We start from the raw sequence: 14582 nt of genomic DNA, 5'->3' as shown, positions 1-14582 counted from the left end.
ATCCATGTCTGCCAGATGGATGCTGCAGCTGAAAGAAAAGGAGTGGCAGGCTGTGACAGAGGCCACCTAAATGTGGCAACAGCACCACCAGGTGACTCGTTCAACAACCTGCAGGTTGCATATAATGCATATTGTTCTGTTAAACAAATCTTCCACATAATTAATTGAAATTTGTGTAAGCACTGACCACCCAAAGTGTTGAAAGATAGCTACTATGTAAAACTGAAAATTGGAGGGAGATATGAAAAATGATGTAAAAGACATCTGAAATTTTTCCACTTGATATTACGGTATAGTGCCACAACAAAAACTTGGGTTCAGAAATTCATGACCCCAGGTTCTCTGTGCGATCAGGTCAGGTGCATTGGCTGGCCGGGTAAGCACAGTCAAATCACGGTCAGCAAACCAGTAAGTGGTGCTTTTCAATGGTGACAGGTGCTAAAAAAATGCATCTCAATAAAGTTTGTGAGCAGACGGAAGCACGAGGTGCCGTAAAATCTTCTTGTAGACTCTATGTTAACCCTAACAGCAGATGACATGACAGCTCAAAGCATCACTGACTATGGAAACTTCAAGCAGCTTAAATTTTGTGGCTCCCCTCTCTTCCTCCAGATTATGAGACACAGATTTCCAAATGAAATGTAAAAACGACTTTCACGTAAAAAGAGGAATTTTACCTCTGAGCAGCTAATTATTTTTCCTCTAAGCCCAGGTAAGTCGCTTCTGACGTCTCTGGTTCGGGAGTGGCTTGATACTTGGAATTCAACAGCTGTTGTCCTTTTCCTGAAGATGTCTGTGCATGGTGGCTGTGGATGCACTGACCCCAGCCCCAGTCCACTTCTGTGAAGCGCTCCTTGGTTTTTGAATCGGCTTTGCTTGACATTCTTCTTAATGGTGTGGTCATACTAGTTGCTTGCACCTTTTTCTACCACAGACATACATGAAATTCATACTTTATGAATAGTACTCATAGTTTACTCAAACTGGAAATTAGCTTAATAAGGCATCATTCAACAATCATAATGTTTAACTTTTTAAATTACCATACAGATTACCATCATCAGACAGTGGGTAATTAGGGAATTTTTCCAACCTTAGGCACACAAGGGATAAAGGGACAACTACATATTAAAGATTACAAGTGAGCACAATTTAGTCAGACAAATGTTTCTATACTGTACATTACCACAAACTCAGATTCTATAAGTCAGTATTAGCAACTATTTTGTTCATAGTGGGGGGGGGGGGGGGGATTTACTTTGTGACATTTCACTCTCATCATACTCAAAATAGTAGTTAAAGATAGGTTAGTCAGTGCTGCACTAATTATGTTTTAGTAGCCTAGTCTGGTTTAAAAGTACCGGCCTGGTCTTCAGCAGTAAAACCTCTCATACTGAATCATTTTGTAATGTAAGATACTCCCATTAGTCCCATTTGCCATGAATCCTTTAATGATAATAATCATTTGAAAAACATGATGAAATACTTGACTTAAAAAAGAACTCTGAAAGCTCTGAAAGCAGATGTGTGTAGAACAGTTGTGATTAGTTCGAAGTGTGAATCTGAAGGGAATACACAGCTGAGAATTATTGACATGCAACATTGTCAGAACACAAAAACCTGAAGAACAAAAAAAACATACAACTCAACAGGAACTATCTGCACAATGTTTTGCATAACGTTATTGCACAGACATGCAATCCAAAGCACATAATACAATAATTAAGCAGTTATTTCTGTATAAATATTACACCTCTAGGCTTATCTCTCTCAGCTACATTACAGATGACGGAAAAGGAAATCAGAAAATGAACCGAGCTGTGCTCACGTTGCTCCTTGGTCTAGCCGGCACACTGCCTGTTGAGCTATTTTGTTCCAAACATGAGCCAACTAGGAAACAAAAATGTCACATTTGTCATCTTCTTCTATACAAGTAAATAACAGAGATGCTACTCTCAACCTCAAGCCAACGAATCTGAAAGCATGGCACTGGGACCAGTCTGAATTATCCTCATTATGTCAAATATATCTGCTCTCTTAAAGAGTGATAATTAACAGATTCCCTCTACCCAAATAATATAAGGAGATATACCACTCACTGACATGAAACACTCAAAGAAAACAACACGTAGCCTTCGAACAGGTTCATATATTCAAAATACTATATGACAAAAAGGAACTAATAACATTAGCTGGTTGTGTTTCCGATGAACAAAACCATTTGGATAACATTATCACACTAATGTGTGTTTCACAAGGCCGTATATCTAGAGTTGGGAGTGAATCCAAAATGAAAGGTGCTCTATGAATGAAGGCCAAAATTGTTTTTATCATTTTGAAGATTCACTTGCATAATAAGGATGAGAAAGAAGCTGGGCACAGGTTGAATCAATTCAATCAATCACCATTCAAAAATCACTTGGTATTTCATCTTATAAAGGTGACAAGCAGCATTACAGTTTATGGCTATTGTGTAGCCTGCAGTTAAGTCAATGTCCAACTTGAGATACACTCGCAACACACGATGTATTTAATGGCATAAAGGGGAAAAAAAAGAGAAAACAGCTCCTCCCCTGCTGCTTAAAAACGTTTCACATTCTGTTTGTCCTTAAGCTTTAAGGTCAGAATGATTACACGCTCTGTCTATTAACAGTGTCAAAATGCTCGCTAAATCAAAAGTTACTCCAAGACCCGAGCCATCTCTCTCACTAGCGGCCTATGTGCACTTAACTGACAGCTGACAAAGCAGTCTAACTCTTATTGCCTTGGTCTTCCTGTTGCTTTTCAACAGGTTTACCAGCATGGTCCAAAATCGGCGGCTGACAATCATGACATGGTGACAGTGTGGACAAAGACTTAAAACATGTTAAGCATGGTTCGTCTGCCGAGAACTAGCTTTAATGGTGGGACAGAGTTTGTGTTGCAGTGGCTCTCAGTCCCAGTTCTCCCAGTCTTCGTCCAGCTGGTGAAAAACAGGAAAAAACAATTTTTAGACCTTCCTCAGTTTTTACACATTCATTTGCTAATTTAGGGAAATAAGACCAAACAAGTACTAACCTCTCCAGAAGCTTCTATTTTAGAGAGTGCCATTTGCACTTCTTCCTCCGTCATGTCCAGGTCAAAGTCTTTCTCCCAATCCTCACTTACATCGGTGCTGGACCCTGCAGTTGGAGGAGAGACAAATTTAGAACTTGCAGTGATCTTTACTCTGGTGCATCTTCAAAGCCTATTTAGTGGAAAACTGAAAACCTGATGACTCCATTTAATCTTGTTTGGATTTATACTCCCAAACTGGAATAGTGAGAGTCTCACTGCCAAGAGACAAACGTCTTCAGGTCATTGTACCTTTCTTGCCATTGTTAGAGGGCGTAGACTTCCCACTGTCAGAGTTAAGCTCAAACACTCTCAGGTCCATTGGCCCCTCCTCCTTTGCTGCCTCAGATTTAGAAGCTGAGGTCTTTGCTGACGTCCCATCAACAGTAACCTCTGGCTGGGTTAAAGCTTCCACTCGGGCATCAGGGGGTGTCTTTCCAGGCTTTTGCTCTTCATTTGTCTTGTCTGCAACATCTTCCAGGCTAGCTTCTGTCAGTTTCTTGGCCAGCTCTGTAGCCACAGGCTCTGGCCGCACCTCCACCTGCGTCGGCAGGCTGACACTGTCGCTGCTGACTGAGAGGGTGGTATCACGCTCTTCACTTGGAGACAAGACTGGGCTCAGCAAAGTCGCTGCTGTGGGAGCTGCCAAGGTCGTAGACTGCAAAGTAGAACTGGTGTCCATTGGAGGTGTAATGGTGAGTTGTGATGACGATGAGGCGCCGAGGAAGTCATCTGACAGCAGCAGTATTAATGACAGAGTTAGTGACAAGATTCACAATGTGGCTGAAAGATTTAACAGTGATGCTAACGTACCCTCCTCCTCCTCCTCCCAGCCCAGGGTCTCTGTGTGTGTACTCTGGTCTGCCCTCTGCTTCAGTGCCACTCTCCGTGCCTCCTCCTAGAAGACACAGTAAAAATGAAACTTTAACCTTTTTTTTTTAGAATTTTATTCTAAAATCTGTATCATTTGACCTTCATGAATATGCAACTTTGTGTTACAATAAAGGGGCTTTTCCTACACAGAATAATTGTTAGTAAAGTGCGAACAATACATAAAAACAACTCAAGGCAGCAGGGAAATTATTCACCATATCAAAAACTAAAAACAATAGAGCAAGCTTCAATAACGTAGAACGGATTGTAGGACTGTTATACTAAACTGCATCAACTTGTACTGGTGTTCATGTTTATCCAAAACATTTTATATTAGTGGTAATTTTAAACAGATTAGGGGAATCTGACTTTGCCATTTAAATATATGTTTTCAGACAACATCAATAGTTCTCATTTCAATTAGTGTTTATTTGGTTTTCTATAAACCAGGAATATATAACAAGAAATAGCCTGAAACAGGTGGAGGACCCAGTGAATTTTTACATTTCTATTCCTCTTAAAAAACAAGTAGGTATTATGTAGACTGCATCTCTGTTGTTCACAGTAACAATCTGAAGTAACTCTAACATAAGCCAGCAGGTGGCACCAAAACAATGTACTGAACTGATATCATGAAGATATTCTGCAATATAGAAAACAAATAAATCAATTATAAATAAATATAGGTACATATAATTATATAACATTATTATTAACATTGTGTTCACCTGCTCCAACTGGAAGACTTTGTAGAAATACCTCTGCCAAAATTCTGAGTGGGCTACAGCTGCTGGCACCTGTGGATTATAAAAATAAGTAAAAAAAACTGTCCATAACTAGTCTATTAGTTTAAAACAAAACTAGAGCAACAATTTACCATTTTGGTGTAAAGGGCTCTAATAGAGGGACTGTTGACCAAAAGCTCTGAGATTTCTCCTTTCTTATCCTCCAAACTGAAGCTGGACAGCCAGTTGTCGAACTGCTCTAGAGGACCTAGACAAAGACAATGTCTCATTAAAACAAACCAATAAAAAAAAACAATCACAAAGATATGTAAAGCATATCTTTACTTTGCTTTGCTTTGCCTCAACTATCACTGCTCCTACCTCACAATATACATGAACATCTGAATGGTGTATATGTAGCTGAATAACAGTCCAGCATATACTAATAAATCAGTTTCTCAGTTTCATCTTGAAAAATGGATAAACATAAATGACTTAGAGATAACTGCAGGTCTTACAGGCAGATAACATCAATTCTGTGCTACAGTATAATTACGTACAAACAACTGAAGCACAGTAATGTATACTGTAACGCATGTTAAAAGTAAAGAGCTAGAATACTCAACATAACATTAGCATTATACACAGTACAGCGCACCATAAATAATAATAATTAAAAAAAACTTGGATCTCAGTTAGGAATATAATATTATAATACCAATTAATAGCAGTCTCACATTCTGAAGTACAGTCCTGTTATACAGGGTGTCTTACCATCAGGCTCGTTGCAGTATGTAGCAGGGTCAGCCTGGAGACTGTAGAGTCGAGCCTGAAGGTAAAAACAAACACTTAGAACTCATTGGCTTGTTTGTGCACACAGCATGTGCTCACTGTCACAGTCCTGCTGCCTCTTACATCTAAATATGTCCTGAATCAACACATTGTTCAATATTTTCAAAGACACTAGCTAGAAAGGTTTTTCATTCACTTGTTCATCAAGGTAAAAAAGGGAAGAGGGGTAACGATTCCAATTTCTAATTTCATGGTTCTCGGTTCTCGTGTGGCAACAAAAGCAGGTTACTCTACTGTCCATATTTCAGTGAACTCAACCCTACCTTAGAACTGTCGTAGACCTCTGTAGTTCCCGCTGGTGTTGCCACCAATGTGATGACATCACAGTCGATGGTTTTATCAGGGGGTGGAGCAAGTGTGTCTGTTATCACTCCTAAGAAACTGGAGAAGCTTTTCTTCACCTTTTCTGTGGTCTCCGTGGAGCCTTCCACCTGAAGCAGTATAAACAGACGTTAAGTAATGTTACTGCCAATACATATTACAATAAAACCTTGTACCAGAGATAGGGTCTAATATTCAGATAGACCTAAGCGAAGGCTCGAACTTACTGCAAGTTTGTTCCTGAGAGCAGTGGCTGTAGCCACAATTGAGCAGGTTGTGTCATGTTGCACCACAGTGGAAAACTCAGTCAGGTCTCGCTTCAGGAACTCTAAGGCTTCTGATGACTGCGATTAAGAGAGTTCAATCAAAACAACAGTCAGATTCAACTTAACCAAAATCAATTCAGAAGAATGTCTGATTTACATCTAGGTTCCACATCTCTCAGGCACTGTGAAGAAAACTCACATGGTTTTTATCTCTTAATTTCTTCATACTAGACACATCACATCTTTCTTTGGGGTTGTAGAAACTCCTCGGGGCAGCAGCAAATCCAAAATACTGTAAATGCTTTAGCAGCTGCTAAACCCACATAAAGAACTACTAACTTCCATGAAGTGGATGATTGTTTTACCTTATCTTTGACGGTCTGGAAGCTCTGCTGAAGCCAGCCTCCCCACCAGCCTTCTCTGTGATCATACACACATTCAAACATTTGCTCACGTTACGTTTCCAAAAATACGGCAAAGAAAAGACTTGCACAAACGTAACGACAACTGCATTGTGGTTGATAATTCAGGAACTGCTCTAAATGTCTAACTAGGCAAGCAGCACTTCAGACTGTGTCAGCTGTTTCTTCGATCAATTTCTAGCTAACATACACACAGTAAGCTAAACGATTTAACCTAGCTAACGTAGGCTAACGCTGCAATGCACGCTAGTTTGTCTAAAACAAACCACGAGTCCATTAATAAGGCTATATAAAAATGCGAGTTGGAAAAACACAAGACAGATTTACAATAAAATTGTGTTATAATGTGATTTAAGTTGGTCTATGCCACTGCTATCTGGGCTATGCTAACGCTAGCCATGCTATGTTTTGGTAAACAAATGCACTTCCTGAACTGATTCCTGAGGTTTTAGAAAACAGCGTTTGAAAAAAGTAACTACACTACATCTAATTACAGACGTCACACACTAAGGGACACAATGTCACGACGATGCCGATGTTTTCTGCTACAATACATTTAAAAACTAAAAGTAATTTGCGACTTCACTCTTACCCTTCAGCCATCTTCACACGATGACATCATCAGTATTTAGTGAACTCTGACCCCGGCTGCACGCCTTTGAAAAAACACACACGTGATGCAAACTCTGTTTACGTGACAACTACACACTCTTACACTCTTACAAAGACAAACATCGGTCTTAAAAAACATTGTTTTATTATTGTTAAGCGATCGCCTAACAGTTTTTTTTACTATAGTGGCTGCAGAGGTCCAAACATGACGGCAACGCTAAACACTGAGGACTATGTTGTTATTGGGCATCAACAGAGGTGTCGTGTTATAGTGTCTTCATACATTAATTTAATACCACGCATTTCTCTCAAAAGAACAACTATCTACATCACAAGCAATCATTTAGTCTAGAATTATCACAAAAAGAAGATAATAAATAATATCTGACCATGGTCAGATATGGAAAGTAAGTACATTTATTCAAGTACTTTATCTAAGTAAGATTCTGAGGTAGTTGGTGACAAACTATAATGTGTGTGTGTCATTCTGTACTGTGTGAAAAGTGCTATATAAATAAAACCTTGTGTTTGTAGTTAATAGGACAGATGTTAAATGACTTTACATTATATATTCTCTTCTTTTAAAAAGTAGACCCTGACATTTGCGTTTTTATTATAACAAATTAAATATTAGAAACTCAGCATTTAAATTAATATTTTCTTAGTGGGTTACTTGCACTTTAAGTAAGTTTTAGAGCAGGTGTCCCAACAGTTGAAATACAGGGAAGGCAGAGGTAACTCTTCTTCTTTTCCAGAAGAGACCAATAATAATCTCTCAATGATGGACGCATAACCATGAACCATTTCCAATACTACACTAAATACTATGTGGTGGTTACTGCATCTGACTTTGTGCTCTCTGATTGTACCGGTAAAAAGATTGATCAAGACATATAATGGTAATTTTTCCATTTTTAATTCTGAGACCCCCTTTGTCCTTGCAGTGGGTTATTTTTTAGGCAAGTACCTCCACTTGAGTATTAGGTTTGTCTCCTTCTGACTTCTCTGTGCACATTTATGAAGCAAATAGGAACACTTCCTTTGTTTCTCTGCACTGAAGTGGAGAGAAACTAAGGAAGATAAAGTGTGGCACAGTGGCACAGTGCTTCTGTGTGGGGGAGTAACAACTTAAGCAAATGTGTGTTGTTGTCTTTTCATTAAAACTAATTTAACCAATGAGCTGCACATGAACCCAAACAATATCAAGCTCAGATTTTCTTTCATGAGCCACGTACGTTGGCTAATCACTGTTTAGCAATTCCAACCTGAATCTTGTCCTCTGTGTCTCTGAGTCTCTTCCTCTCTAATCTGTGGATGTACATTTAAGCATATGTGTGCACACCGCGTGTTGACCCCCAGCAGCTGTGTTGTCCCCTCATCAATATTCTGGGTGAAAGGGAGGGGGGGTGTAGGCTTTTACTGAGCGCAAAATGAAAAAAACAGGCAAGAAGCCTCTGGAAGTGTGTTCTCTTTTAATTGAAGTACCCCTTTATCCAGACGCTGCACAATGTGTGCGTATGTCCAGCAATATGTCTCCCCTGTCCGGTCCCCCCATCCTCTTAATTGGGCTTTTCAGTCCCTTAATTAACTCTGTCAATGCATGTTGTGCTGAGCCAAGTTGGGACAAGTGCTCCTCTATTGATCAGCATGTGAAGTAGTTAACTTATCCATCTGTCTACATGGGCATGGCGTGAAAGTGTTTGCATGACATTTAATGCACAATAAGGGGAATGAGCCTAGCCCTCACTACCGTATAACAGCACTACTGATGTTAATCTCCGTCAGCGTGTTAATGGGGAATTCCATTATGTATCAGCACTGAGCTAATAGGCTAGTTTTAGCACATCATTGAATCATATTCATATGTGGTGTTTAATATGGAGAACTAAATTCTAGTGGTAGAAAATAATTAAGTATTTTTTTAAGAACTGTACATATAAAAGTACATATTTATTAATATTATATTTATGCTTTATATTTCTACCCTAGCAATTGCCACATTTTAGAAGTATTACTTTTATAATAGAAGGAAACTTCCTTCTCCCCAGCTAAGACGTCCCTTTTCTTTATCACTGTGTTTCATTTGCAGAGTTAATCGTGTGCAACATTATGACTAAAGCCAGCCCTGCCACTGCTGGTTAGCTTACACTAAAGAGCACCATGATGACAGCCGTGGCTGACCATAATGGCACACGGAGGACTGGCCCATATTGTATGATTTAAGAAGCATATCAATTACACTCTACACTCATCACACCCACATACACACACTCCAGTCTGCTGATGCTACAGCGTGGGTTAACACCATCTGGTGCCGATCAGGAAACACCAGCTTTGCACAAGTCACTGTCTCTAATTATCTACCTAGAGCAAAGGGAGGCCAATCCCCACTAATCTCCACAATGTGTTCTGCTTCCCATTCCCACCTGTGCCCAAATAAAGGGGGGCCTCGTGGGAGGGCTGGGGTCTATGTGTCAAGGGACCAGGGACCAGGTGATGCTGCAACGCCAGTCCCCACAACAGAAGCTCCACTGCTTGGTTTGGCTGGCAGCTGCCTCCCCCCGCTGAGACATCCCACAGCTGACAATCCCCCAGTACTGACAGGAGCTCTTTAGAGTGTCAATAGCCTCATATATTACAGCTAACCGCTTTTGTGGTAAGCGAGGGTGTCAGGCCTTTTGGCCCGACAGCGCTTGTTACTATGATGAAATATAGATTGAATGAAGGGGGCCTGTGTCCCAGGCACGAGAGCTTGGACTCCTCCGGTCTTTGTGTCCCACGCATGGCCATTGTCCAAACCTATTCAGGGCTCTCAGGAGGAGGAGGGGTTTGTGTGGGTGAGAATGAGTTACATCTCTTCATTTCTGCCCTGATCTCCAACTCGTCTGTCAGCCGTGGGAGGATAAGCATGTATTTTACACGCTTGATTTGTTGCTAAGTGAGGGCCAGACATTGTTGGGTTGTTAAATCATGCTAAATCATGTTCATGGCAATCTGTGTGTATAATAGTTTAGTTTTGGTCTAGTGGAGTAGTCACTGTTATTAATCAGATAGAACATTTAACACAAAAGCATCAGAGCATGTTAAGATGCATGGATAATATGTGGAAATATGAATCGTGCAAAAGTAAAAGAAAAAACTTTTTTTTTGATCACATATGTCCACATCTATAAATTCGCCTTATGTTTGCCTTTATCCATGTTCTTATGAGACAGTGACAAATCGTTGGCCTAGAGCTAAGGACATGGCTATGTTTTTTGCCTGCGTCAGACAAAAGTGACGCGCCTTTGTGGCGCCTGTGTCATCCTTTCATCTCCTACACCCTGTTGAGGGGAAGATGGATAGTCCCTCTGTGCTGGCGTATTGTCTCGCCCTTCTGTCCCTCTTTAGCAACCAATGACACCCTTTTGCTAGATATCCATTTTTTGCACTGTTTACTTGTCCTTCCAAGCACCCATAAAATCCTTCTATTAAAACAAGAGGTTATAATGTAGCTGCTGTGTGTTTGTTAGATCATGGCTATACAGCACTTACAGAAAAGTAGCTGTTGTTTAAATGTTTAAAGAGAAAGCAGGACCTGCTAGAATTATTAAAAAAATACTAATTCCGTAGTATGAACAATCACAGAGAAACTCTGGAAACTGGAAAATACCTTAGTATAATATGTTCAGGGGTGAATTAATGAGAAGAAGAGGACAAACAAGAGTTATTATTATTATAACAACATTTTAATTTAGTAAAATAGAAATCTTGCACAGTAGGACAAAACTGTTCCATTGTTGACTTTGTTCGATCACCACAAATATCAGATAAATTACTGTTTTTGCTACTCTGATAAAATCCTGTGTGCATTTAGAATTTTCTGCATAAACAATGCAGAGAAGAAAATTCATTAAAATAGCAGCAGTTTGCATTGCAGAAAATATTTACAGTATGTACAAGTTGTGGCACCAGCCATCACTCTATGAGTTTGTCTTTGTGCTGTTTGTTTCACTGCACTGATTCAAACAGTCAGTTTTAAGAGAGTCCTGCTCACTTGTTCATAGATAGGCTGTGCAACGTGGAGGTAGTAGTGGGCAAAGGCTGGCAGAGTGAGCAAGGGCAGGGCATGCCTGGAAAGTGCCTGTAGGAGCTGGTCAGGTGGAGGGGGTCCTTCAGAAGGCTCTGGACTGGAGCATGAAAACCCAAGAAGCTGGTAGATGGAGGGGATTGTGGAGCTGGAGCTGAAGAAGGAGAAGATGAGTGATGCTGGAGAGTGGAAGGTGTGCTGCCCACCAGAGAGTGCAGGGACTGGGACAGAGGATGCAGAGAGAGATGGGCAGCTGGAGCTGCAGGGGTGATGGTGGGATGGGCAGCAGTGCGGCTCTGCACAGCGGCATTGCCTCCATAAACATCTCCCACCAGCTTCTTCATCTCCTCCAGAGAGCTGGACAGCATGAGGATGTAGTTGCGTGCCAGTAGCAAGGTTGAGATTTTTGACAGCTTGCGAACTGAGGGGCCATGGGCATAAGGCATGACCTCTCTTAGGCCGTCCATCGCCTGGTTCAGATCATGCATTCTTTTCCTCTCCCGACTGTTTACTTTCAGTCTCAGGTCTTGTATCTCTTCTTTGCTGAGCTCAGACCTGGTCTTGGTCTTACCACCACCACTGCAGCGATCCATCCTGCCCTGGCTGGCCTCGCTGTCTGCTCTGTCCTTTTGGCAGTATGTCTGGAACATCTTGTTGGAGAAGAAGGTCCCAGCTGAATCATCCACCACCAAGTCTGGGGAGGAGGAGCGGCTGCAGGTGGAGCCAGCGTCAGAATCCATCTCGGCCGAAGCAGGAAAAATGAAAAAAAAAGGTCCAAAAGTGAAACTCTAAATGCTTGAGCAGAGCTTGACTTAATTGTTTCCTGGTTCTTTGCTTTCAAGTTGTTCCAGAGTCGTGTCTTCCGAGTTCTCTTCAAGTTTGTGTTCAATCTGATGATCAGTCTGTCCAAAGGAGCAGGGCTGTTTAAACTGTCACCCTCTGGGCCAACTGGGGTGTATTTATACCGCAGACACAACAAAGGAACAATAAGCCGCATAATGAGACACTTTGAGCCACAGCCAATTGCAGAAGGGACACATTTTCACCCCCCTCTCACACCTCCTTCTTGCAAGCTCCCACTATACCTTCCCACACCCACATTTATCTCCCCCATCCTCATTGAACCCCATACACATTAACCAGGGGGAAATTGTGTTAAGCTGCACACCCAGAAGTTAAATAGGTATCTGTTATAACTTTCATAAAACACCAGTGTTCATGTAACAAGCTCTGTACTGTATGTGATGAACTGGATGGAAAGTAATTGATAGTACTGAAGTAAAAGTGAGAGTGTGAAACACAGATCTGCTGAAGAGTGAAACTAACCACTGTTTTATTGCCCTGCTCCATAACACCAGATATATGATGCCTTGAAGGCCTTATTTACATATGGTATCCATGAGACACTTAGGAGAAAGGTATGAAGCACCATATGAGGTGCTTAAACATGTAAAGAGCAGCGTTAATGGCAGACTAGATACAATTGAAACAGGAGATTAAGACAAAAGGGGTCAGATAAATTTGACTTGGCTCCCCAAACAACCTGTGAAGTCCCATCACTGTCACTGGAAGGGGGTCCTGCAGTCGGGGAGGAGGTAGCTAAAAAGATACTAAAGAGTGGGCACAGCATTGTCTTCCTCTAATTCAACCATAAAGCTTCTATCACTTTCCCAGGTTTATTTTTTATGTTTTTCAGTTTTTTTTCTAATCTGATCTACCTCTTGTTTCTAATGTTCTCATTTCACATGCATAGGTTTAGATTTATGTCATATAACGTCTTGCCCGGACAAATATTCAACATGTATCTGCTGATCTGATCTTGTGGCTGGATCAAACTAACGTCTAAACGTTTCTTTCAGGGGTTGCATGTCTCCGCTCTGCTCTGGAATTTCCTGCCTCTGCTCTGCCAAGCAAAAAACTCCAGTGAGGCAAATCAAAAGCCATTTGCAAAAACATTGGTTTTGTGAGCTTTGGATGCAGCATTGATTCTTGCCTGGAGCATAATAACTGCACAACTACAGTAAAAGTTTTTATTCAGCTCAAAAGGAAGAAACGTGGAAACTGGACTATGCTCCATTATCATCTAAGAAGCTGTTTTCTCTACTTCTGCACAGGAGGTTTATATTTATCAAGCACCTCTAGACGTTTGCCAAACATTTTTGCTTAACCTGCCTCCATCAGGGTGTTGTTCTCAGCACACATACATGTACAACATCCCTAGCTGAAAATATATAATTTACAAAATGTTATTACTCTTAGTTTATACAATATGGATATAAATAACCAAAAATATGAAGTGTTACAATAATATTTTAATAGAATGATATGCTAATTATAGAAGAAGAATATTATATTTGATAATAATAATATTCTTTATTAGCCGCCATGTTTCATCCTAAACCCCCCAATAGTAAAATGGCTGAATATTTTTAACACCACAAATTATGTTGATATTCAACCTAATTTTATTTCATGAATCTGTATTTGACCCTACCTCATCTATTCATGAGCAAAGAAATAAAGAAAAAAAAGAGCAAATACATGACTCTACATGAACTGCTTTAAGTCTAGTGCTGCATTTGCTATGTCCAATAGCCAATTAACAATCCCGACAGTTTCCATCTTAACGGGCCCTTTCTCAAATCCACTGTCCTCCATAGTCTTAAGGGAGGTGAGTGAAGATTTATTTTCCACAAATTGTGTTGCTTCTCCTTCTGCATCTTTTGGTATTTTTAAGTTCTAGTATTTCCAATAAGTTTATACGCATATAAATTTAGACAGATTTGCGTTGAAGCTCTCATCGATCTGCATCTCTTACTGTGCTTGCGTTCTCAAAGTGACACAAAAAGTTAGGATCGAGAATCAAGAGGGCCCTCAGGACCCCCCACCACAGCTCCATCAGAGGGCCCTGCAGGGTGCTTTGGCTCAACCAACATTCAGTGACATTATAATTGGGGAACCTTGAGAGCCAACATGAGCCATTTATTTGGAGCATATGGATTTTCCCATCGTTAGGCTCAGAGCCAACATGGCTGCTGGACTCTTCTCTGTTAATTGGGTCAGGTCCTAATTAACTCTGTTGGACACAATGGTCCGGATTTCTTTCTTTTCCAGTCTTTCAGACTGTTTAATGATTTGTTCCGTGCCACAGCTTTTGTCACGTTTTATATACAGCAAATAGAAGAAAACACCAAGTGATTTTTTTTGATAGTTTTTATTAAGAAATCTATAAAATGACAAAAAAACATGACAGACCTCATGAACTACACACAAACTTTGATTAGTGAGTTTGACAGTTTTGGAAAACAAAAATGATGATGAGAAAACAGCTAGTGAAAGCAATAACATT

At 40.5% G+C, this 14582-nt stretch overlaps 2 protein-coding genes across 2 annotated transcripts; both read right to left on the bottom strand.

Moving 5' to 3' along the window:
- Nucleotides 1-1424: 1424 nt before the first annotated feature.
- Nucleotides 1425-7200, bottom strand: bsdc1 (BSD domain containing 1). The gene is made up of 11 exons (XM_026356326.1): nucleotides 7145-7200; nucleotides 6496-6550; nucleotides 6092-6208; nucleotides 5807-5974; nucleotides 5466-5520; nucleotides 4844-4959; nucleotides 4695-4763; nucleotides 3907-3991; nucleotides 3346-3825; nucleotides 3058-3161; nucleotides 1425-2962 (listed from the first exon to the last, which is right to left on the bottom strand). Exons 1-11 carry the CDS (start codon nucleotides 7153-7155, stop codon nucleotides 2933-2935), a joined length of 1290 nt encoding a protein of 429 aa, XP_026212111.1. The 5' UTR covers nucleotides 7156-7200; the 3' UTR covers nucleotides 1425-2932.
- Nucleotides 7201-11196: 3996 nt separating this feature from the next.
- On the bottom strand, nucleotides 11197-11973 carry olig4 (oligodendrocyte transcription factor 4). Its single transcript, XM_026356363.1, has one exon. The coding sequence runs from the start codon at nucleotides 11971-11973 to the stop codon at nucleotides 11197-11199; it is 777 nt and encodes a 258-aa protein (XP_026212148.1).
- Between the last annotated feature and the right edge of the window lie 2609 nt (nucleotides 11974-14582).

Source organism: Anabas testudineus, chromosome 12 (genome assembly GCF_900324465.2).
Source record: "Anabas testudineus chromosome 12, fAnaTes1.2, whole genome shotgun sequence".
Taxonomy (NCBI): Eukaryota; Metazoa; Chordata; class Actinopteri; order Anabantiformes; family Anabantidae; genus Anabas; species Anabas testudineus.
This window is presented reverse-complemented; position numbering and strand designations above follow the sequence as displayed.

Coding starts and splice junctions, on each gene's coding strand:
- olig4 (XM_026356363.1), bottom strand. CDS start 11,973: ATGGATTCTGACGCTGGCTCCACCTGCAGCCGCTCCTCCTCCCCAGAC.
- bsdc1 (XM_026356326.1), bottom strand. Junction 4,764..4,843: donor GAGCCCTTTACACCAAAATG/GTAAATTGTTGC, acceptor TATAATCCACAG/GTGCCAGCAGCTGTAGCCCA. Junction 3,992..4,694: donor AAGTCTTCCAGTTGGAGCAG/GTGAACACAATG, acceptor TGTGTCTTCTAG/GAGGAGGCACGGAGAGTGGC.